The sequence below is a fragment of the Hevea brasiliensis genome, chromosome 7 (assembly GCF_030052815.1).
Source record: "Hevea brasiliensis isolate MT/VB/25A 57/8 chromosome 7, ASM3005281v1, whole genome shotgun sequence".
NCBI classification, from domain to species: domain Eukaryota; kingdom Viridiplantae; phylum Streptophyta; class Magnoliopsida; order Malpighiales; family Euphorbiaceae; genus Hevea; species Hevea brasiliensis.
In genome coordinates, this window is record NC_079499.1 from 5,748,730 (window position 1) to 5,772,938 (window position 24,209).

At 34.2% G+C, this 24,209-nt stretch overlaps 3 protein-coding genes across 10 annotated transcripts in view; 2 read left to right on the forward strand and 1 right to left on the reverse strand.

The window, feature by feature from the left end:
• The first annotated feature begins 3,035 nt into the window (after positions 1–3,035).
• LOC110663219 (probable LRR receptor-like serine/threonine-protein kinase At5g48740) lies at positions 3,036–8,239 on the forward strand. 3 transcript variants are annotated; one of them, XR_009150015.1, is made up of 16 exons: positions 3,036–3,338; positions 3,420–3,963; positions 4,047–4,498; positions 4,583–4,700; positions 4,809–4,877; positions 4,963–5,031; positions 5,125–5,193; positions 5,320–5,391; positions 5,514–5,582; positions 5,670–5,905; positions 5,999–6,204; positions 6,541–6,667; positions 6,756–6,824; positions 7,024–7,118; positions 7,288–7,420; positions 7,526–7,668. XR_009150015.1 is itself a non-coding variant. In XM_058149873.1 (16 exons), the coding sequence occupies exons 1-16, from the start codon at positions 3,260–3,262 to the stop codon at positions 7,736–7,738; spliced, it is 2,715 nt and encodes a 904-aa protein (XP_058005856.1). In that variant the 5' UTR covers positions 3,038–3,259; the 3' UTR covers positions 7,739–8,239. The 3 variants fall into 3 exon arrangements, 2 of the variants coding, with proteins under 2 accessions (XP_058005856.1, XP_021678166.2); XM_058149873.1 differs by having other exon boundaries at positions 3,038–3,338; positions 7,024–7,213; positions 7,526–8,239; XM_021822474.2 differs by lacking the exons at positions 4,809–4,877; positions 4,963–5,031; positions 5,125–5,193 and having other exon boundaries at positions 3,038–3,338; positions 7,024–7,213; positions 7,526–8,239.
• Positions 8,240–8,610: 371 nt separating this feature from the next.
• On the reverse strand, positions 8,611–15,470 carry LOC110663220 (uncharacterized). Of its 2 annotated transcripts, none has more exons than XM_021822475.2 (10): positions 15,181–15,470; positions 14,643–14,978; positions 14,478–14,550; positions 14,209–14,321; positions 13,700–13,784; positions 13,463–13,535; positions 11,608–11,663; positions 10,372–10,437; positions 9,012–9,077; positions 8,611–8,941 (listed from the first exon to the last, which is right to left on the reverse strand). In XM_021822475.2, exons 1-10 carry the CDS (start codon positions 15,360–15,362, stop codon positions 8,861–8,863), a joined length of 1,131 nt encoding a protein of 376 aa, XP_021678167.2. In that variant the 5' UTR covers positions 15,363–15,470; the 3' UTR covers positions 8,611–8,860. The 2 variants fall into 2 exon arrangements, 1 of the variants encoding a protein (XP_021678167.2); XR_002496476.2 differs by having other exon boundaries at positions 8,851–8,941; positions 9,012–9,153.
• A 1,961-nt stretch (positions 15,471–17,431) lies between these two features.
• The window catches only part of LOC110663222 (uncharacterized), an 83,070-nt gene continuing 76,292 nt past the window's right edge, over positions 17,432–24,209 (forward strand). For 2 of the 5 annotated variants that reach the window (XM_058149876.1, XM_058149878.1), the window contains exons 1-2: positions 17,438–18,593; positions 19,087–20,477. In XM_058149876.1, coding sequence (XP_058005859.1) covers positions 18,026–18,593; positions 19,087–20,459 — 1,941 coding nt within the window. In that variant the 5' untranslated portion in view covers positions 17,438–18,025 and the 3' untranslated portion in view covers positions 20,460–20,477. Of the gene's footprint in view, positions 18,594–19,086; positions 20,481–24,209 lie in introns of those variants that run through there. The other 3 variants (XM_058149880.1, XM_058149879.1, XM_058149875.1) reach the window with 3 other exon arrangements.

Below are 24,209 nucleotides of genomic sequence, written 5' to 3' on the forward strand. Positions count from 1 at the left end.
CACAGTTCTGAAGACGATTCCAATACCATTAAGCGAAAACTAAGTATTTTTTTTAATAAATTTGTATATTTTTCTAGTGTTCACTTGCAAATTCTTTAAAAGTAGTACATTTTTTTTCCTTGATTCATTTAACAATTTTTCAATAAATAAACTCGAGAAAACAATATTATCTATCTTTACTATATTAATAAATATATAGAAAATTATTTTAAAATCATTTGGACTAATATCATCCTAGGGAAGTGTTATTGAACAGAACAATAATCAAATGTGACAAAGGAAATTGATGCTTGTTTACAAAATAGCACCGATCTATAATTTTTAAGAGTATGACATAGGTGATAGAAGATAAATACTATCAACCAAAAACTCAATTAATAAATTGTTAATTTAATAACAAATAATTTATTATTTTAATTTTAAATAAAATAATAGACTGACTGAACGAGTAATTATTTCATGTAACTGTTGTATATACAACGATTAGATTTTAATAAATAATTATGATAGACCTATATAATACCCGTCATGATTAATAGCTAAAATAAAACCGTTGTTTACATAACAGTACCTAAAATTCCTTTCACATCCATTAAATAAAAGGGGAAAAAGAAAAGGAAAGGGAAAGTAAAAGAAAGAAGAAAGAGGAAGTTTCATAATTGATGTATGAGAAATGGAGGGGAATTGATGGTGTTGATATTGCTCAAGATCTTGGTAGAATTATTAAAGGATTGAAAGGTAGCTTCCCCTTTAAGTGAAAGATACATGATGGGTTGTGAATATGAATTTTCAAAGCAAACTTCAAAGGGAACTATGAAAAATTATAATTACATTTGATTAAACGGCTCCCTTAAGCATCCTATGCATCCTTCATACTCCATTTTAAACACTCTTCTCAAACCTAATTAACTTATGAATACAATCATTCCTCTATAAGCTAAAGTTTATGCATTTTCTCTAGGTTTTATATAAAGATTATTAGTGACATATTTACATCACAGATTTTAAATTTTAATTCCCATATATTATTATTGAAAATGTAAAATAATTTACTTTCCTCCTATTTATATATTAGAAAAAATAAAAAAAAGCCATATATTAACCCTTTGTTTAGATCGATGGAAATGGGAAGGAGAAAAAGAAAGAAAATTTAATTTATCTAAATTCTCTTGTTTTGATATCAAATAGAAGAGAGAAATGAGGATAAATTTCATTTCATATAACCTTGTAATTAACTCAGAATATTTCCCTCTAAATTAGTGAGAAATGGAGAAAAATAGAAAAAAATGAGTGTTATTTATATTAGACTATTTGGGGTCTGTTTGGTTTAACGGTTGAATACAGCTGATAACTGTTAGTTGATACTATTGAATACAGCTAATAACTGTTAATTGATAGCTGATTTATATTAAGTGTTTGGTAAAACTATATTTAGTTGTTGCTGTTAATATATGAAATGACTAATAAGAGTAATATATATTATATAATTTATTTTATTATTTAAATAAATATAAAATTATAAATTTATTATATTATATAATTTATTTTATTATTAAAATAAATATATAATTATTAATCTATTATATTATTTATTTTATTATTGAAATAAGAAAATAATTAATTTTTTAAAAAATAATTAAATAACTTAAAAAATATAGATAGAAATGTAAAGTAATTATTATTGTTAAGAAAAAAATTTAAAATTTTTAGATATAAATAAATATTTTATATTTTATGTTGTTAATAAAAAATATTTTAACAAAGTTAAAATACGTTAATTAAAATGTTAAAATTATAAATAAAAAAAGTAAAAGTATTAATAATATTAATTTTTAAATTAAATAAAAAAGATAATATAGTTAAGATAAAAAATAAAATTAAATCAGCTATTAACTGATGAGAAACAGCTCTAAAAATATAGCAGATACAAACTACAGCTGATATGTACCATATTAGTTACCCATCAACTATCAGTTTTATCTTTTTAAACTTGTCAAATAGTCTAGTTCACCTATTTAGGTGTCTATCAGCTATCAGTTGTACCCAACAAGTGAACTAAATACCCCCTTAAATATCTTCATTTTTTGCTCTCTTTCTTTATTTACGAGGATACGATAGTTATTTTTTTCATTTAAAAAAAAATCTCTCATATTCTAATAATTTATTCAAACAATATAAAAGCAATTAAATTTCTTTTCTTTTATCTTCATTTTCTTATTTAATTTCTCTTTCATTTCACTTCCATAACTATCCAAACAAACAAAAGCCAAAGCTTAACACTATGTTTGGATAGAGGAAAAATAAGAGAGGAAAGAAAATTTGAGAGTAAAATAATTTTATTTTCCAACATTTTATGTTTGGATAGAGAAAAAATAAGAGAAGAAAAAAAATTTGAAAAAAAATAAATTATTTTGTCCACTTCTATTTTCTCTCCAAAATAAAGAGAAAGTAAGAGAAAAAATATCTAAAATTATAAATATACCCTTATATTATATAAATTTTTATTTTTTAATTTATGAATAAAATTATAATTTTATTATTTATAAAATAACTTTTTCTCTTATATGTCCAAACATAAGAGAAAAAACATTTTTCCCTCATCATTATTAACTTTTTTATTTTCCTCCCGTTGTTTCCCTTCCTCCTCCGATCCAAAAACAATGTAAGTGTATCACTTAGTACACTTCATGGCTATGAATATGTAACAGCCGTACATTAACCTATAATATATACGTGATGAATTGTCGTTTCATGGGCAATTCAACTTAAAACGACAAATTTATTACACATTTGGAAAGCATGGCCATGCTTGCCAAGTAGGTGACGTCGCTTTTCAAAATAAAAGAAGTCATTTTCAAGCTTTCCTTCTGTTTGTAATTCTTAACGACTTCGTCAGAGAAGTCATTGTCAAATTTCCCTTATCTTTTTTACATAGTCACGGAGAAAAAAGCATTTCTGGTTTTACGTGAATTGCTTTTTCAACTACCACTATTAAATTAATAGCATTAGTGCTATAAATGATGATAATCATGTTCACCAATCCACCCCATAATCGTCACTCTTTAATCAATTTTCACGTCACCCGTACTTTTCTACTGGTTTCATCCCTTTCTTTTGATTTTCATTAAAGACCTACTATGCTTTGAAATCAGTAATAGACAAGAGAGACCAATTCTTGTTTCTTGGAATAAATACAGGTGTGCTCTTTTGGTCTTTGCAGAGATATTCTCCTGTGGGTTCCTTTGAGGGGTCTGGTTCTATGGACCTCAACTGCTTCTGGGTTGTCTTCATCCTGTTCTCTGGCCTATGGATTCTTGGTTTCTGTGAAGACCAAGATGGTATGCCTTGCTCCTCGTAACTGTTCATGGGCTTTTTTTTTTCATTAAGTAGTTGTTTTAACGTGTGTCTATAAATTACAGGTTTCTTGAGTTTATCTTGCGGTGGAACTACAAATTATACTGATTCATCCAACATTCGATGGGTTTTGGATAGTGCTTATATAAGCACAGGCAACACAACCACCATTGATTACATTGAGGGTACCTCTTCATCTAATGTCCCTATCCGCTTTTTCCCTCGTACTGATCAGGGTCGCAAGTGTTATAAGCTGCCAGTGAAGAATATGTCTTCTGTGGTGCTTGTTAGAGCTCAATTTGTGTACAAGGACTATGACAAACTTGGAAAACCCCCTGCTTTCTCTGTTTCTCTTGGCACAGCCATTACTAGTACTGTAAATCTCACCATCAGTGATCCATGGAATGAAGAATTTGTATGGCCAGCTAGTAAGGATACACTATCTTTCTGTTTACATGCCATTCCTGATGGTGGATCTCCGGTGATTTCATCGATTGAAGTCCGGCCACTTCCTCAAGGGGCTTACCAGAGTGGAATGGGAGATTTTCCTAATAAGTCACTTAGAAAGTCTTATCGTATCAATAGTGGCTACACTAATGGTTCCTTGAGGTACGAACCTGTAATTCTGTCTTCTTTCCTATAGGTTTTGGTGATTTGTGTAAGCCTTTTTTGATTGGATTGGACTAAAACAGGTACCCTTTGGATCCATATGATCGTATCTGGGATGCCGATGAGAACTATACACCCTTTCATGTGTCGATTGGATTCAATAAGCTACTTAGCTTCAACTTGTCTAGTCTTAGTGAGAATCCTCCTCTTGCTGTTCTTCAAACTGCGAGAGTTCTGGCACGAAGAAAAGTCTTAACTTACAATCTTGCTCTTGATACACTAGGGGACTACTACATTGTCCTTTACTTTGCTGGGATTCTTCCTGTGTCCCCATCTTTTGATATCTTCATTAATGGGGATATTGCTCAATCTAATTATACAGTGACAATGTCAGAGGCTAGTGCTCTGTACTTAACTAGAAAAGGAATCAAAAGCTTGAATATTACACTGAAAAGTATCAGTTTCTATCCACAAATCAATGCTATCGAGGTGTATGAGGTTGTGGACATTCCATCGGAAGCTTCCTCAACTACAGGTGCCAGTTCTTTGTTTTGATAAGTTCATTTTCAGTTGCTAGAATTGGCTCCATTTTGCTCACGGTTGTTATATTTTCTTGCAGTGTCAGCACTTCAGGTTATTCAGCAGTCTACTGGCTTAGATCTGGGATGGGAAGATGATCCATGCTCTCCAAAATCATGGGACCATATTGGATGTGAAGGAAGCCTAGTCACATCATTGTGTGTTCATATTAAATCATTTTACTTTCTTGTTCTATTCTTCACCCAATTGAGATTTATTGATATTTGACTCCTGTCTTGTTCCTTTTCCTTAATTTTTTTCATTAGGGAGCTTTCAGATATCAATTTAAGGTCAATTAGTCCAACATTTGGTGATTTGTTGGACCTCAAAACACTGTAAAGTCTGATCTGCAATGCTGTTTTGATGTTTATTTCACTTCCTTTCAAACTCCATTTCTCATCCCATGGCATTGTGCTTCAGGGATTTGCATAATACTTCACTTGCTGGAGAGATACAGAACTTGGGAAGCCTCCAAGATCTTGAGAAGCTGTAATGCATAACTTAATTGCAGTAATAGAAGAATCCAACCATGTTCTGTTTCTTGAGAAAGTAATACATTTGTTAATGATATGATTTTTTCAGGAACCTGAGTTTTAATAATCTAACATCCTTTGGAACTGAATTGGACAATTTGGTTAGCCTTCAGATTTTGTGAGTTGTAAAATTTTCCATTTGTTTGAGTGAAATCCAATGTGTCTTTTACATCCTTGTTAGGATCTTACAACTGCACATACAAATCGTGATACTAATGTTGCATTTTAATTTTTCAATGTGAAGGGACCTGCAAAATAATAGCTTACAGGGAACAGTTCCTGATGGCCTGGGAAAGTTGGAGGACCTTCATCTACTGTAAGTGAATTTATGAATATCAAACTTTCTGGAAACTAATAGATATTTTGTTTCTAGCTGTGTTACACATTACTCACTAGGTATTTGTTTAACCAGATAAGAATTTTTCTTTCATTCTTCAGGAACCTGGAAAACAACAAACTGCAAGGCAGTCTACCACAGTCTTTGAATAAAGAAAGTTTGGAAGTCAGGTATGGAATTGAAATTCTTTGCTCTTTTTTTTTTTTAATTTTATATGCTTTGCATTTTTAGAATGCTGATGCATCAACCTTTTTCAGGACGACAGGGAATCCATGTCTTTCATTCTCCACAATGTCTTGCAATGATGTTTCATCTAATCCTTCAATTGAGACTCCGCAAGTTACAATCTTTACTAAGAAAAAGCCCAACAAAAGTAGTCATATGGCCATTATACTCGGTGCAGCAGTGGGAACCATATTTGTTCTTCTTGTCATTTCTCTTTCACTATTCCTGTACACAAAGAAACAAAGCAGTGGATGCGCATGCACGGACAGTAAGCAGAAGTTGCACTATTATATTTCGTGGAAGTATGACATGTTCCTGGAAGTATGTCGTATAGTTATTGGGAGATGATTTTGATGTGCAGGGGCTTTAACAGATATGCGAAACTGGAATGCAGCAAGAATCTTTTCCTACAAAGAAATCAAAGCTGCTACAAACAACTTTAAGGAGGTTATTGGCCGTGGTAGTTTTGGATCTGTTCACCTTGGAAAGCTTTCTGAAGGGAAACTGGTAGCTGTGAAAGTGCGGTTTGATAGGACTCAACTTGGGGCTGATTCTTTTATTAATGAGGTTTGTCATTTGAACTCCTCTACTACTTTATTTGGTGTACTTGCAAGGATGAAGAGGATTCTGAACTGACTATGCCATTGATGGACTCAGTTTAGAATCTTTACAGTCCATCAGACTCTGAATTATCTTCAAGTAAACAGTACAATACACTTTGCCTTTGTTAACTTGTAATGCATACCAAACCAAATCTCTTAAGGAGACCTTTATTTTTATTAGCTGTTTATGCATTGACAAGTTTTTGTCACTCCCTTTTGTTGGTGTTACATGTCTCTGTAAGTGAATTTCTTAAAAAATTGAGGTCTAGATTTGCCTTATTTCCCTTATTTGGATTGCTAGGTGTATCTGTTGTCACAAATTCGTCACCAAAATCTTGTATGTTTGGAAGGATTTTGCTATGAATCAAAGCAGCAAATACTAGTCTACGAGTATCTACCTGGTGGATCATTGTCTGATCACCTTTATGGTATGTTGTGAATCAATAAGAATCCTGCATTTTGAATCCAGTTAAATAGTTTCTGTGCCTGAGAATTTCCCATTTTATCTCCTTTAAGGTCCCAACAGTCAGAAAGTTTCTTTAAGTTGGGTTCGTAGGCTGAAAATTGCTGTTGATGCTGCTAAAGGTATGTTTGTGTACTTGTATCCTTCAAGTTAAAACATAGAAATATACGAGAGAAACGTGATTTGTTTTTGTTGTAAGAAGAGATTCATTTCTGTCATTTCCAGATAGTATGATAGATATTAGCCTTCTAGCATTTCCAATCATAGATTTCAGTCAATACTAAAAGATGAAGTGTGACATGAGTTTCATTGCCATTGAAGGATTGGACTATTTGCATAATGGGAGTGAACCACGAATCATACACCGTGACGTGAAGTGCAGCAATATTTTGCTGGACAAAGACATGAATGCCAAGGTATGTGACTTTGGCCTTTCTAAACAAGTGTTGCAGGCAGATGCAAGTCATGTGACTACTGTTGTCAAGGGCACTGCAGGCTATCTTGACCCTGAGTAAGTTTCCGGTTATCTTATCCTCTACTGATTCTTGACAAATGAAAACTCATTAAGATTCATATTTTGTTCAGATACTATTCTACGCAACAGCTTACAGAGAAAAGTGATGTCTACGGCTTTGGTGTTGTTCTTCTGGAGCTTATCTGCGGGCGAGAACCATTGCGTCACTCAGGAACTCCAGATTCTTTCAATTTGGTTTTATGGGTAAACTAAAGTTCATTCCTTCATATCTACTTTTGTTTTGCTTCTATTTTCTACATAGCTTCATAAAAAGTACAAATTGTTTTGTGCTGTGATGGCCAAATACAGGCCAAACCCCACTTGCAGGCAGGTGCATTTGAGATAGTGGATGATAGCTTAAAGGGAACATTTGATGTGGAAAGCATGAGAAAGGCAGCCACAGTTGCAGTAAGGTCAGTAGAGAGGGATGCCTCACAGAGGCCTAATATTGCAGAGGTATTCGCAGAGCTGAAAGAAGCCTACAATATTCAGCTCTCATATCTTGCAGCTCGCGACATGTAAATAGCTTTCCAGATCAATACAAATGAGAAAGATTTGTAGTCCTTGTCAAAGTTTGTGCTTTTTTGAAGTAATTTGAAGGAAAGAGCTTTTATGGATGATTCAAGTAAGTTATTTAGCAGAAGGCTATCTCGGAGTATCTATACATGTACCTTTCTCTATTCAGTCAATGGAAAGAAAGAAAATTTTTGTTTCATGCAAAACACTTGCCAAGATAGTGCTCTTCAGAGACTACTCATTTTAAGTTTTAACCTCCCAAGCTACCGTGGTGGTGGTTGCTAGCCTTATGGTTTCAGGAACAGAGAACCAGATTACCAGAAAGTTGCTGATACACAGAAAAATCTGCAACTGGTGATAGCTGCAGCTGCTCCAATGGACACTAAAGACTGCTTGTTATGCACACATTTGCTACATTTGCCCTGGTGTAATTGGAAACTTTAGGTTATGCCAAGGACGTGATTGCCTCAATATAGACTATATAATTGAATGCAACATTTTGAAGCATCCACATAGATTTTATTGACTAGAAAATGATGCCCAAATAAGGAAAAAACAAGAAAGAGTTAAATTTTAGGTGAGACTATAAATGAGTGGGTGCCAGGGTTCATATCTCACAGTCCACTCCCTTAATACTAAAAAGAGGGAAAAAAAAGTGAAACAAGAATGTGTTAAATTGCCTCAGAAATGACCTACTGGCAGACATAACACAGGCATTCTATTGATGCTTCTGATATCATTTTGAGGCAAATGCAGAAGGACACCATTATCACATGCAACCCAACTCAAGCCATAATTGTTCTTGCTACAATAAATCATCTTTAATATGAAATGAAGTAGCCATTCACAATGATAAGAATATCCAACTCAACAGAGACTGCACACTATACTTTGCTAGAGTTGATACATTAAATAAATACAAATCATTCTTCCTGAAGAAAAAATACGAAGGCAACTTTACATCTAACATGCAAAGAAAAAGTAAAGAATAGACAACTATGAGATGATTTTCGACAAACATTGCAAAACCACCCAGGATACAATTGGCTGTAGTACGGTTACACATATAAATTTGATAGCTTCTTACTCTTTTTCAAATTTCTGAGTATTGAGTTAACCAACAAATTACTAGGTTGAGTAGCAACGTTGCATGTAAAGGAATAATGCCGTCAAAACAGCCACAGCATAGGGAAATATGGTCCAAATGCCCTGTATAATTTTACAAATTAGAAATCAGTATTTATAAAAATAGGACATGATGCAAAGGAACTTTGTTTACCACTACTGTGGCTACAGTGGCCATGGCAACCAATGGACGTTCCCTCAGTAGAAATCCAATTCCTAGCTGAGCTTGACAAACAAGAAAACGGCCAGCATTAGCAATCCAACTGGCTGCAGTTAGAAGCCTATTGGAATCATAACTGAAATAGACAAAAGGGAAGCTAGACCATGAGTAGATAAATCTTTTAAAAGAATATATTCCAACCATTTGATTAGCTAGGTTAGAAACTCATCAAACCATTGAAATCTAGTCATCTTAAGTGCAATAATTAAGTATTAGAAAATAGTTCAAATCAAATGAACGTAATAAACTTAAGACATCTTTATGCAAATAAAGAAAATGATTTTAGGAATTATCCCTATATAAGTACTAATCTTTATCATTTAGGGTTTTCTTTTAAGCATTGATATTCAGGATTTCATTTCAAGTTTTTCATTTAAGAATAACAGATATTTGAAGTACTTTATATGCCAATTTGCAAGTATAGCCTGAACTTCAAAAAGAGCAAATTGTAGCCCAATCTGTAATTATTACTTGCAAATGTGGCCAAACATGGTCACCTCTCAGTAGCCTTCTGGCCATAGTTGCGACTCATGACTATGAATCAAGTAACAATTGGCTATTTTTGTAGTTCAGGCAATAATTGTAAATTGATATATAGTTTTGGACCTTTTGGGACACTATTATCAGTATTTTAGGATTTCTTTTCGTTCTTATTACCTTTCTGATTCTTATTCTCAGTATTCTTTTCATTCTTATTTCTATTCATGAATGTCATAATTATGGTTTTTTAAAAATGGCTGTTATATTATGTAACAGCTGTTATTTACAGAAAAATGGCCCACCGTAATCATTAAGTCCTTTAAATAAGGGAAGTCTAGAAAATAGGGTGTCGCAGCTATAACGACTATTAAGTAACAGTAATTGCCATTACCAACCGTTACTTAACAGCCGTTATTCTAGAGAAGCAACATCTTTTGGCTCTTTCTTACATTGTTATACATGGGGCAACAGCTAGAACGGGACATTACCACATTGGAACCGGAGGTTATTCATGATTCATAGACGATAAAAGAGAGTTCAGACATTGGCTCTCCCATTATCAATTTGGCATTGAGATGATGCTTATCAAGCAAGCTACTATTTTTTGTCTTCTTTATCTAAGATAACACATCGCATATGATACATCTTGTATGTGCATGCTGACTGTGTTTGGTGCTTCAAATAGAGTAATCTATTTGAAATTTGAAGGTTCCTTGGGAAAAAATAAGGCAATTAAAGACCATATAATATATAGAAGCATGATATGATTTTATACACATAGAAACAACATGTTTTCTTATGAAACTAGACAGACCTGTAGTGGAAGGGTGATCAAGCCACCACAACAAACTCCAGCAAAGAAAAGCCCTGGAGATATACCCTGCATTCAAATAACAGATCACAATGGCCGAGAATTCAATGCTATAACCAATCAATAAACATATGTTATATGTAGACCTGGCAAAGGGCCAGTTCAGAACCTGAACCAGACCAGTTCAATCTGGAATCGGACCCATTCAAACTGGAACTAGACCGGTTCAATCCGAAATTGAAACCAATCAAAATCGGATTGACCAAAACTGGCTTTGAATCAGACCAAAACCAGCTGGTTCATTTCAAACCAAAACCAGAATTTTTTTTTTTTTTTGAAAAAAATTTCAACCACTGGATTGGATCAAGACCAAAATCAGAACCAGATAATCTTGCGACCTGGTTCTGATCCCCTGGAATCAGAACCGGCATGGACTAGCCTGGTGGCCAGGTCTAACATTATTTCATAGCAATGTCCATTCTAGACGAGATAATTATGTTGCAGGTTGAATCATAATGATCATGAGACAATATTTTTATTACAAATTCAGATTTGTAGAAAATATATTTCAACAGTTCAATTCCTTTGAGAGGATTTATTTATATACAAAAACTAGATTCAATATCAAGCACGTCATTAGGTAGGATTATATAAATCCTATGACCTAAGGAAATGGTTGCAACATAAGATGTTCCTGAGAAAAATGAATCACATGTAAATGTGGCACGTCTAAATCTAGTAGTGGTAATTCACTCACTATAGCATCCAAAGAGTATCTAAAGAAGCCTCTAGTGTACTAAGAATTCCTTTCCTTTTCCCTTCATTTGACATGCAGTTTCTAGGAAAGAATTGAAGCAAGTCAGTGCTCTTCATGGAAGACACATATAGGGTCAGGTCACATTCAAGATCACACATCACATGCTTTGAAGTTCCAAGAAAACATAGTGTTAAACAAAAACCAAGTGGCTTTAAATTTGGCTGTCATCATGCCTGCTCATAGATCCACTAAGCAGTGCTCTAATGAAGCAAACGCCAAAATCACAAGCTCAGCCATATTAAAAGAACAGAGAAAACCATAGACAAAATAGATAATAAAATGGGAAAAATCAATAAAACGCACAAAATTGTTAAAACTCCGTAGCAACTCAAGCATCAGGAATGTTATTAATTTAATAGTGGTAACAGAATAAAGCACAATTCCCAAGACTTGCAGTCTATATACAAATGATGACCACTAACCAGAGTCCCTGCTAGGAAAGATGTAGGATTTCTTACTCCAAGTGAAAACCGCTCCACTGCATAGGACAATACACACAAGGATAAGAAAATCAAATATAAAGTATAGATGGCATAATCATGCATACACAATGAGATTGGTAAAACATTCAAATGTGTTTCCGATCATCAAAAGCAATCAACCAATTCACATCTCACTAGTGAATAACCAAAGGTAAAAAGTAAAGTTGTACCACCGTGTTAAGCTCTTAAATAAAAAGCAAGGTTATTAGAACTGGCCTGGTCATTAAATCGGTGATGACAGAGAGTCAAGGGCTTAAGATTCAATCGAGGTTAAACCAAGGTTTAACCAGTATGCAATTAAATAAATATTAATTATATATCATAAGATCAGTAATCTTTTGAAAAACAATAATAATGCATTGTCTCAATCATTAATTTGATGTATTTTATAAATAATTATGGAATAAAGTTAATTATATTTAAAAATGTAATTTATTAAAATACTTTAAAAATTTTAATTTAAATTTTAGATTTAAATAATAATATTTTTATAATAAAAAATACTTAAAATAAAATCATTTAAATCAATAAAAATAAAAATTTGATATATAAAATATAAAATAATTTAATAATTTAAATTAATATATTAATAAAAAATTATTGACATAATTAATCATTCATGTCACAATCTAAAAGTATATATATAATTTTTTTTTATAAAATTATTTAATGTAAATACCTATTACAATAAATGATCAGTTGGCTAGCATGCATTAAAGTCTCATGTAGACCAGTGTTTGAAACCCACTGTCTGCAACTCTATGTCTTATTTTTAAAGTAAGTAAATCAACCTGTTTGAATCTGACTGGGTCAACCGGTTCACTAGTTACCTGACCGGTTCATACGGGTTGATTCCGGTTTACACAAAAGAGGTTTTCTACCTTGAACCGAACCAGCAACCGGTCCGGCCCCCCATTAAGCCGGTCTGGTCCAATTCTGACAACTGAGATAAAAAGCATCCCAGATGATATCGGATGATCAAAGTTAAAAGAGAGGAAATAAAAAACAAACCCTAAAAAATGTTCTAGATTTAAGAACATGGATTGTATTGCAGGAAAGAAACAAGAAATAGATAAGAAATATTGTCTTGAGGTTGACACTACAATGACCAAGCACATGATGGAAGGGCAAGCACCCTGGGCTAGAGCAAAGACAGTCTGAAAAGTCCTGGGGCTATAAAATAACAGCCATCATAGAAGAAATCCATGTGGTAGCACCCAAGATAATTGCAAGAATTTCAACAATTCAGTCCTAGACTCTCTACTTTATGAGAGCCTTGTGAAGCAGTGAGGGGCCATCTAGCATACAGAGCCTTGCCCCTATTATTTGCAGAGAAGCCATTTCTACAACTTGAACCTATGAGCTTATGATCACAGACAAGCAACCTCACCATTGCAACAAGGCTTACCCTCCAACCAACTTCCACTGCATTGTAAAAGTTTCAATGTACTATAAAAGCACCCAAATGAAATGGTCTAAAAGTTATCTAATCAAAATAACTTTTAGAGGTCTGAATAAATAGCAACCATCTTGTGAGTGTCCTTGCATCTACATGCCTGTGCCATTGTCCAAATACAACAGTGTAACAACCAATGCCCACAACAAACTTACTTTATAATTATCTAACAGCCAGCTAAAATGTCCATAAAAAATTAATCATTGTAAGATATCAGAATCCACATTTGTTGACGTTGATAGCAATAAGTAGATATATGAATTTCATAATTCATCATTTGATCATAACATTAGGCAGAATATGTTTATATGCACATTTTACTGGGTTCTAATAACTCACCAATGCCTGCAAGATTGCCATATTTTTGCACAGTACGTGTAATTCTCAACACCTTCTCTTCACCAATGCCAAGCTATAGCCATCATCGATGTTAACCAAATGCATAAATTATAACTCGAAACAACAGAAGACAGGCCTCTAGTTGCAAAATGAATTTTTTAAGTTTTACATTAAGTAGGTGACATCTGTGCATTATTAACCAAGAAAAGTAAAGAGATGGGGTTGAACAGAGCAAACCTTTGAACAAACATCATCAGTTGCCCCATGTTTCCTGAAAAGCTTCCCCAGATAGAATGGTATCATATCACTGATACAGACTCCCCTGAAGGGTCATGTTGAAACAATAAATTCATAATCACAAGGTAATTATTATCATAAGTATTCAAAATCAGTGTGGCAGTGTAAAAAATAAAATAAAATAAAACAAGGAACATTTTATCAACAATGATATATCTCGTTGATTTATATTTAACAGCTATTAGGTTCAATCTATAATTATTACGATTCTCCATTGTAGAATTGATGGCTAACAATCACTGGAATTTATCCTTTTGTAAGGTACACCAATTGAGCCTTGCCTTAAGCGAACTTCAATGTGCAAGCTTCCAAAGCGTTCTAAAATTTAATTTTGGTCTAGAATTATTGCCACAGAAGAAACCATTTGCCATGACTGAATAATGTTACACAATTGATCTTGCAGCAATAGCATGTGATGTACTAAAGAAAAAAGTGGAATTGACACTAACCAGTATACCCAAAGAACTGTGGACATGACGTATGGAGCATTTCTGGAGAACGAATCAACAAAAGATTGCCATGTTCCATCCACCGATAGCATCCGTGACAAGTTTATGCCAACCTAAATCAAATCCAAAGGAAATAACCAAAAACCTTAAATGAAAACAAAAGCACTATAAAAGACTATTTCTAATGAACTAAAAAACCTAGCAAAAATCTACAGAGCTAAGTAAATGCTTGAGTTAGCAAAACAGAAGTACCAGAAGAAAGGACAGACCCAAACATTTAAAGCCTCCTCACTGATGAATAATCCACAACCAGCAGCCATGAGCAACCAAAAATATATCCACCTATAATATGGAATTTAAGGAGAAAGCTTAAGAATGGTACCATTTAACAGAAAATAGTCATACGCAGAGAGTGTTGTAGAACAGCAATATACCCTGGTGCATATTCAGGAAGTATGATTCTGTATCCAAAAGCTTTGAAAGTGAAACCCAAAGAGGTTGAAGCCATGGCTGAAGATGTTGAACCTTCGGCTAGACATTGAACTCCAAATAATGATCCAACACTAGGCCGTTTGAGACCAATTGATGTGATTGTAATGATTGCAGCTACGCCCACAGCAATTGCTAACATTAGCAGAAAAGAATTTCCCTCGGCACTAGTATTATTTTTCTGATTTCTTATTATCTCATTGGCACCCCTATTTTGTCCATCCAAACTTTCTTCACTAACTTCAAAATTTTCAGCATCTTCTCCCTGAAAGCATCTGATCCTGCTTGTATTATATAAGAAAGGTTACAAATTTAAGCCTCAAAAATTCACTAATACTTACCCTAATTCAAAGAAAATAATTAATCATCACTACACTTGTATAATCAAACACGGAAATAAATGTCTAAGTCATGATACAATATGGCCTTGAATAGTGCTCTTTTTCCCAAATTTTCTCAGCAACCAAACAACAAAATCGTTACCTGAGAAGTGACGGTCTAAAAAACTGAGAACCCAAAATGCTTGTGGTGTGCGGTGATGAGAGCCTGCGAGGAACATTGAGAAAGCATGTGTACTTGAATGGCCGTCGATGGAGGGAGTTAGGTGTCGATTTGGGGAGGTTTATTAACGAAGCCCCATGTGTTATAATGGACATTGGAGCCATTTCTATGGAGCTCTGTGAATGCGAGGTTTCTTCTGGCAGGAGCAGCAGGCGAAGTGGCAGAGGCTGTCTGGCTCTGGGAGTAGCTCAAGTGGGATGTTTATTTGGAGGTTTATTATTGTCTTAAAAATAATACTAATATTTAAATATTTTTTAATATTTACTTATATAATTAATATAATATTATTTATTATAATAACTCAGTTCAAAATGATAATAAAGAAAGAGGAAAAATTTTAATAATTATATGAATTTATCTAATTATAATATTATGATTTTTTAATTTAAAAATATAATGTAAAATATTAATTTTTTTAATTAGATATTGATCTGAATAATTTTAGTATAGAATTTAATCAATATTTTTTTTTCAAGTCATGTATAAATTGAATTATTCTTCTCTCTATAAACAGAATAATTTTTTACATATAGAAAGAATAATTTTATACTTTGTATAAGAGAGAAGAGAGAAATATTGATAAAACAAGATGTGAGAACTATTCATATCAGTTTCTAACTGAAAAATCAATAATTAGAAGTTAGAAAGATTTTACTGTATAAAATTTAAAAAATTATGAGGTTTTATATTATATTTTAAAATTAAATGACCGTAATGTTACATTTTAAAATTAAAAGACAGTAATGTTATAACTATATAAGTTTAAAGATAAATATTAAAATTTATCTAAAGAAAATTAAAGTGCACATTTAGCACTGAATTTGATAGACTCAAATTATTTTTTAAAATAAAAATATTATTAGAAAAAAATTATTTAAAAAATTATTTTAATATTTTTATAATTAAAATTTATTAAATTTAATTTTAAATTATTTTTAATTTTTTTAATTAATATATTTAAAAAATTAATTTTCTTAATTATAATTTTAATAGCAACACCAAACACATCACATTATCATTTTCAATATAACAATCCATATCTCGTTAATTAATTATCTGAAAAATTAACTTTTAAGGGTGGGCCAATTCTCCACAAGCTTCCCAAGTTTATCCAAAGTATATCAAATAAATAATTAAACTCTTGTTTGGTTGGGGTAATAGCGAACTCCAATTAATTTAATATTAAAATTTAATTATTATTTAATTAAAATAAATAAATTAAAAAAAAAAAAATATATATATATATATATTTAATTTGTATTACCAAAACTCACTTTTTAAGAAGTAATTTATTAATATATCCTTTAATTGATTACACTTTATATCATGAACTTCTAGAAAAATTGATTTGTACATTAAATAATTTATATTATATTTTTTAATAAGTAAATTCTCTAAAAAATATACTCTGAAAAATGTGATATAAAATTTTAAGCAAAACAAGCCATAAATAACATATAACTTATGTACTAAATTAAGCATTTGATTTATTCCTCCTATTGATTTTACACTAATTAAACCTTTTTTTATATTTTCATTAACTATTACTCTCTTCGTTCCATTTTAATATTTTTTTTTTAAATTTTTTCATAAAATTTAAGTAAATAATTAGATAACATTGTTTTAAAAAAAAATATTAATAATTAAATCAAATACATTTATATTATTAAAACGTAAAAATGTATTCAGAAGAAATAAATATATTAAAAATAATAATAAATAAGGATAAAATTATAAAAAAAATTAATTAATTTTTTTTTTAATTTTCCAAAATATTAAATATAATGACTGAGCGTGCCAGCTGTTTGCACTAAACTCCAATCCAACGTGCTTCAGGCTTTCAGGTTTCAACTACCAACTACTTTCCCAAGCGCGTGTGTGCGTATGTGTTTCAACTGCCAACTATAAGATCCGACCTTAGGGCCCTGCTTTCAATTATATATTCAATATTAAACTCTTTTCTTTTCATGATGCTTTTACATTTTAAATTAATTTGCATATAAAAACGTATTTTAATATCACAAATTCCATGTTTATCCTTTAAATTATTTTTCTTATCTACCTTTAAATTAATTTTATTGAATATCATATTTTAATTATACATATTAAAGCAGTTTCAGAATAATTAAAATTAATATATATATTTTAGCCACTGAAAAAGTGAAAATGTATGCAGGGCCATAATGAAACCGACGGCTCTGTCCGGTCGCAACGCAGGAATGAAGGTAGTTGCATGCTTGGTTTGGAACTTTCTTCTACTTGCACAGCTTTTTAGGCCTCACGTGTCGACTCCAAAAAATTGTTCTTCTTATTTTTCTAAATTTTTTAACCAACTCACCACGATTCTTGCTTGATACTGGGTGTTTCTTCAGTTTCTTCTCTCAATTTCGATCACATCTTCCATTTTGCATGCACAGTTTCGACTGTAAATTCCAGGTTCTTCTTTCCTTTTCAGCTCCCGTAGTAACGAAGCTTTTTTGCTTATTTTACCTTTTATTTCCTTTTCTTGGTGCTTATTTGCTGGTATGCGTGGACCCTAATCCTCTAGTTGGACCTGCTTGTTTTTATACCATCTTAGGTCATGTTATTTACTCTGTTTTGTTAGAATTCTTTACTGGAATAGCATTTTTCTTAGTGGGTTATTGTTCAAATCATAGTTCCAAATTTTGCATTTTCTTGGTGGTGGTTCAATTATTGTTCATGAAGTTCTTGTAATTCTTCTCAGAATTCAATACTGAATCTGGGATTTTTAGCTCTTTTAAGGGGAATGGCTTTCAGGGCCGTTCACTCTTGGACTTTGGGTGGTCTTATAGCGGCCTTCATTGACCTTGCTATTGCTTATACTCTGCTATGTGTGTCAGCTCTTGCATTTGTCCCATCAAAGTTCTTGAATTTCTTTGGATTTTATCTGCCATGTCCCTGTAGTGGGTTTTTTGGGTACCAAAATGATGATTTATGCTTGCACAGACTGCTTATTGATTGGCCAATAAGAAAGATTAATGCTGTTCAGGAGTTGGCGAAGAATAGGTTTCCTTTGAATTTGATTTGGTTTGGGCATGAATCCTGCAATTTCCATGTGGAAGGGGTTGGAAACAGAAAATGTGGAAATGGGATTTTTGAATTGGAGGGAGAAACATGTTGTCGTTCACTTTCGGGTCCAAGATTTCAGAGTCATGTTGATAGGAAAAGTAGGTATGTTGCTGAGGGGAAGAAGATTATGAACCAGAAACAGAAATCTGGGATCCAGTGGCGCAGAAGAGCTGCTGTTGGATATGGAAAACGTGAAATTGACGAATTCTTGGATACTGACAGTGGAATAGAAGATGGTTTCCTCGGTGAGAGACATATGCACCTTGATTAATTGCGTCGCCCTAGTACCTAATGGGGAAAGTGTTTTTTCCCCTCAATTATAGAATATGGTTTTTTTTTTATTTCTTCCACAATTAAATATGTTATGTTTAATTTTGTTGAGAATTATGGATGCAAGAATGTGAATATCAAATAGGCAAGCTACACAATGAACTAGGCTTGAAACTGGGCTCCCATCACCAAAATGTCCTTGGTTTGCCAACACTTATTTATCCTTCAATTTTCTTGTACACTGGGACTTATTCCCACAAGTGATACTCCAACAACTAATTTTTTCGTTGATGATTCATGCTACATGTTTTTCAGTATTAACTAACAGATTGGAATCAGGATATTATTTTGAGGATATTCTGAATAGGGTTATGATATGAGTTCTAAATTGGATTCTTTTGAAACTTGAATTCATTGTTTCATATTTATCACCAGAATGCAAACTGACCATTGGTAATGCTGGTTTAGGTAATCGAGATGTTCCAAATGGCACTGATTTCAGTGAAAGAATAAGCCATCGGTTTGAATTGGATGGATCCAATGGGAAGGGTAAAGGCATCAACTGGGATCAATTATCTGTTGAAAATTTTACCTGTGATGTTGAAGACAGTGCTGGAAATGATGCAAATGTTATCCTTGTGTTGGAACAAGCACTTGAAGAAGAGAAAGCCACCCATGCAGCTCTTTTCCAAGAGTTGGAGAAAGAGAGGGCTGCTGCTGCAACTGCTGTTGATGAAGTCATGGCAATGATATTGCGGCTGCAAGAGGATAAGGCATCAATTGAAATGGAAGCGAGGCAGTATCAACGGGTGATAGAAGAAAAATGTGCTTATGATGAAGAAAAGATGAACATTCTGAAAGAGATCCTTGTTAGGAGGGAGAGGGAGATTCATTTTCTGGAGAAGGAGATTGAGGCTTATGAGCAGATGAACTTTATGGGAAATGATCAGTTGGAAGGCGATTCAAGCTTTAAGATAGATAAGAAAGAACAGACACCTTCATTTTCCATTGATTCAAATGAGAATCCAGTACCAGTGCTGCAGCAGATTGAGAATAGTAAATCCATTGGTGAAAAGGAAGTGGCAACTAATCCAAAATGGCCTTCTAATCATGAACATATACATACACTTGCTTTGGGGAAAGAAATGATGTCAAAGCACATGGAGTTAACTTCTGACTTTTCTGCTTCAGAAGGATTGGTGCAGAAAACTCTTAGTGTGGCAGGGAAAGAAAAAACAGAAAGGGATATCAGGGTGATATCACCAGGAATGAAGGCACCCCAAACTTGTGGCAGCAGTGGAGAAGAGCTAGAGAAAGAGTGGAATCAAGCAGGCTGCAACATGCATAGTTCAATGCTTGACACGGAATCAACTGTTTATGACATACATGTCATTGATGAAAAAACTGTACATGGAAAGGAGAATGGTGGAAAAGAAAGCGGACCATTGAGTGCTACCACTTCAGATTCTGGGGTTCAGAATAGTATATTTTTTAGAGATTGTCCTACTATAAGCATGGCAGAAATTGAGCCTAAACTTCATGGAAACTCTTCCAATAAGTGTAGAAACTCGCTATTTTTGGGTAGTTCACTGTACAAAACTCTTACTATTGACTTGCGGATGCATTCTTCATCTGCTGTTGATGGTGAAAGGTTGAAAATTGACAATGAGGTTGAATGGCTTAGAGAAAGGCTTCGAATAGTGCAAGAAGAAAAAGAGAAGTTGACTTTCTCTACAGAGCACAGGGAAAGGGTAAATGCTCTATTGAGCCTTGTGGAAGATATAGTGAACCAGCTTCGAGAGATTCAGCTTCTGCGAGAACCTGTGTGGCAGGCTTCTTAACCTCCATCATCTTCTAAGGTGTGTTACTAGAGTTTTACTCTACTGCTACTTGTGGTTTTTTCACCTCTTTCTCATCATTTCTGACATCCGATATTATAGTTTCTGGTTCGTTCTCATATGACAAGGACACTGATATGAGTGCTGGTTTTAATTTCTAAACGACTCATCCCAGGAAAAAAAAACAATGTGACGTCACAGGTGACAGATGTAGAATTTAGACTTTACGAGGAAAGGCATATATGCTTCCAGAAAACGAAAGCAAACTTTATTTGATTCTTATGAAATTAGCCTAATGAATATTTTTCTTTTTTTTTTTGAGGGAAGCCTAATGAATAAAGTTAAAACCAAATGAACAGGGAAAGGTAAAACAATTAGCAATCAAACAAAAGACTAAAGAGAAGGCCTTTTACTCTACAATCCATTTGCTAGAGTGATAAACTTAACCCACTTGACTGGTAGACCCCAAAAAAATGCAGAGGAGGATCCATTTGCTACATCCCAAATCAGTACTTGACGAACAGTTTCCCTCCTATATAAGGAAATTCTGTACCCATCTAAAAAGATATGTAGGTTGTTGACAAACCTCTTTATAAGAAATTCTATGTAATAAGATACACCTGGAGCATTGTTTCTTTCTATTCGAAGAAAGGCAAATCTCAGCTCAAGCATTAACAATAAGCAGAATTAAGGAACAGTAATGTTCCTATATGTGTGAATGACTGAGTGTCTGAATTATTTTTTTTATATGCTCCTTGATTCCATTTATTTTCTGCATGGAATCTGAAATAATGTGCAAGATTAATTTAGATAAGCAAAATTGATTTCATTCATTTTGTCACGACCCAACTTGTAGGCCGGACCGGTACTAGGACCTGGGCCAGCCTAAAGCCCCCGAGGCCCGTTGTAAGCCTAACTATTCCTCAACTCAATCCTAAGGCCCATTTGGGCCCAATTTCAAAAATTCAACCGGACAGAGTCCGGCCATAAAATGGATCGTTCAACGGGGAGTTTTTAACTCGTCCAACCTGTAAACACAATATATAATAAATTTGGGAGCTCAGCTCACACTCTACATGCTTATAATATCAAAAGTCCAATGGGAGCTCAGTTCCCTCATCCCATCCAATCATACATACAGTTAATAATTTTACAGGTCCAACATAACTTTTATAATACAGGCCCAAAATAAAAATAAGTACTTCTAACACATGCGGAATCTAAAATTTAACTAGATTGTATAAAATACATTAAATACTATTAATGGTCCTGCGAAGAAGAAGAACATGTTAGCCACAACAAATAATCCTCCTGTAGCCTGGAAAAATAGATGAATAGGAGTGAGCGTTCGACTCAGAGAGTAAAATACCAATTTTAAGCACAATTTCTATAGCTATCTAAAGCTAATGTACCTTGTGGAATGAAATGTAACATCATCATAATTTTTATACAATTTACATCATAACAGCAAAAAGGCAATTTGGAGCACTCACATACCCAACACTATCAAGCAATACATGTATGGGAGCTGATCCCCTATACAGCCCTTTTAATCCAACCTCTGTCAGCAAGTGTCTCTTAAGCCGTGTCTACTCCCGAAGGACCGGGTCCCAACGAGTTTCTCTCAACCCGCATCTACCTGTTCTGTCTATATCCACACGCACACTAATGCACATACACTGCTCCAAATTATCACAAATAACATCCATGGCACTTCAACAATTATGAATGCAATATAAAATGTGCCTAGTATTTAACTACATAGATACATATTTATAAGTGATGTATGGGCATGCTTGAACATATAATAATATCGAAATTACCATTAAAATTAATATTTTACTCACAGTACTGTAGACACCATATTTTGACCGACCTCCGAAGTCAAGGAACTTTAAAATCGACTTTATCATTCGCTCTCAACCGATGTCCTCCGATCACTAATGGCTTTTTCGAACTCATTGATTGCTCGACCATGGAATAAACCGATCTCACGCTTAAGTTAATTGTTTTTCGATCTCTTATTAGATGGGTTCGAATCAATATTGGGTCTCTTGCCTACTGATACTCTCCGATCTCTCTGTACAAATATTGTAGAACTTCGTTCGACTAATGATGTGATCAGACTTCTCGTTTGAAGATCCCAGATTTTCCTTAAAATAAAGTTAAAGTTTCTATCTGGTCTAATGATGATTCCGATCTTAAGAGTTCAAGTCAATGTCAAGTCTTTGCAATTCTAATGTTCTAAAGTTTTACCCGGTATTTGGTCATGGCTTAGTTCGATTTCATGCTTATGTGTAATGTTTTTCTGATTTTTTATGTTCTGATTAATAATCGCTTTCAAGATTAATGTTCAAATACGTTCAAATAATTACTCATGCAATTTGAACGCTTTCCAATCTCATTAAGAAATTGAACAAAAAGGGATTTATATTCATTTCAAAGTAAAATATATACAAGTCATTTAGCAGGTGGATCATCCCCAGCCTGCTCCCCAGGTACATCATCTGCTCTCTGATTCTCTCTCTCTCTCTCTTCCGCTCCTCGTCGCTCTCCTCTTCGGCCTCTGGAATGAGCTGATTCATCCAGAAGAAGTCCTCCTCAGGATAACACTTCCTCAGCTCGGCCAGGAGATCATTATGGGCTCCAGCCTCTTTCATTGTGCTTTCCTCTTCCTAGGCTCGGAGCTCCTCTTGCTGGGCCCGGAGCTCCTCCTCCTTGGCTTGGAGCTCCTCCTCCTTCGCCTGAAGCTTCTCAGAAAAATGAGCAAGATCGACAGATCGACCATCCCTAGAGTCTTCAAGTTCTCGCTCCACCTCCGCTATCCTCTCTTCGTAATGCTTCATCCGATCTTCCATTCTGGCGATGTAGTCATTAGCAGAGGAGAGTTGAGTTTGTGCAGCTGAGGCATCCTAGACCGCCTTAAGAATCTCTCTCCTTAAGGCGTGGGCTTTCTCTCGGATCACATGTTGATTGGCAATAGCCTCCAAGCCCAAGCTCATTGTCTGAATTAGAATATCATCGATGCTCTCCTCTGCCAATCTATTCCGATCTTCTTGGAAGCAGATAGAGGTGCCCATGTCTTTGGCTAGGCCGGGGTTCCCTCGGGTGGAACGATTCCTTTCCAGTGATTGGATCAGGAGCTGAGTGCCCCGAGAAAGCGTCCTAACAGTAGGACCAGAAGACTCCCCTTCCATATTAGACGAGATCGGAGGAGGCAGGGGAGGTGGAAGTTTGATCTGCTAAGGAGGAGGAATGACGACCTCTACTTCTGGGATCGGCTGCTCCTGAGGTCGGGGAGGGGAGCTCGGTACCTCTATCAATTCTTGCTGAGGAGTCTGAGTAGCAGTAATAGTGGCCTCCTTCATCGCCCGCACCTTTCGGGAGACTTCCCTCTTTCGCTTGCGGCTCCTTAGAAGCGTCGCCACCCGCCATACCTGCACAGAGGAGAAGTCAGTGAGTTCGCTAAGATTCAAAGGCTAGAGATATGGATTGTACCAGGACCGAGGTCAGAGAACTGAAACTCATAGTCTTCATCAGTGATCAGCCGCATCATCCACCACTTCAGTTTGGCCATAACCGCATTTAAGCACGAGAATTTGTAGGTGGATGCCTGAGACTTTAACTCTTTCACCATAACGTCTTCGTCCTCATTTAAGGTGATCTTCTTCGGAATTGAAGCGACCAGGTGTTGCCAACTCTGTTGGATACCCTCAAAGCCGTTCAGAATTTTGCTCCTCAATATAAAAAATC

Bases quoted from the DNA above. Each gene is read 5' to 3' on its own strand.
- LOC110663220 (XM_021822475.2), bottom strand. From the start codon at position 15,362: ATGGCTCCAATGTCCATTATAACACATGGGGCTTCGTTAATAAACCTC. The intron at 14,551-14,642 runs GTATATTGCTGT...TCCATATTATAG, and splicing joins CTTCCTGAATATGCACCAGG to GTGGATATATTTTTGGTTGC. The intron at 13,536-13,699 runs GTTTGCTCTGTT...TGATGGCTATAG, and splicing joins CTGATGATGTTTGTTCAAAG to CTTGGCATTGGTGAAGAGAA.
- LOC110663219 (XM_058149873.1), top strand. From the start codon at position 3,260: ATGGACCTCAACTGCTTCTGGGTTGTCTTCATCCTGTTCTCTGGCCTA. The intron at 4,499-4,582 runs GTGCCAGTTCTT...ATTTTCTTGCAG, and splicing joins GGAAGCTTCCTCAACTACAG to TGTCAGCACTTCAGGTTATT. The intron at 4,878-4,962 runs GTAAAGTCTGAT...ATTGTGCTTCAG, and splicing joins TTGTTGGACCTCAAAACACT to GGATTTGCATAATACTTCAC.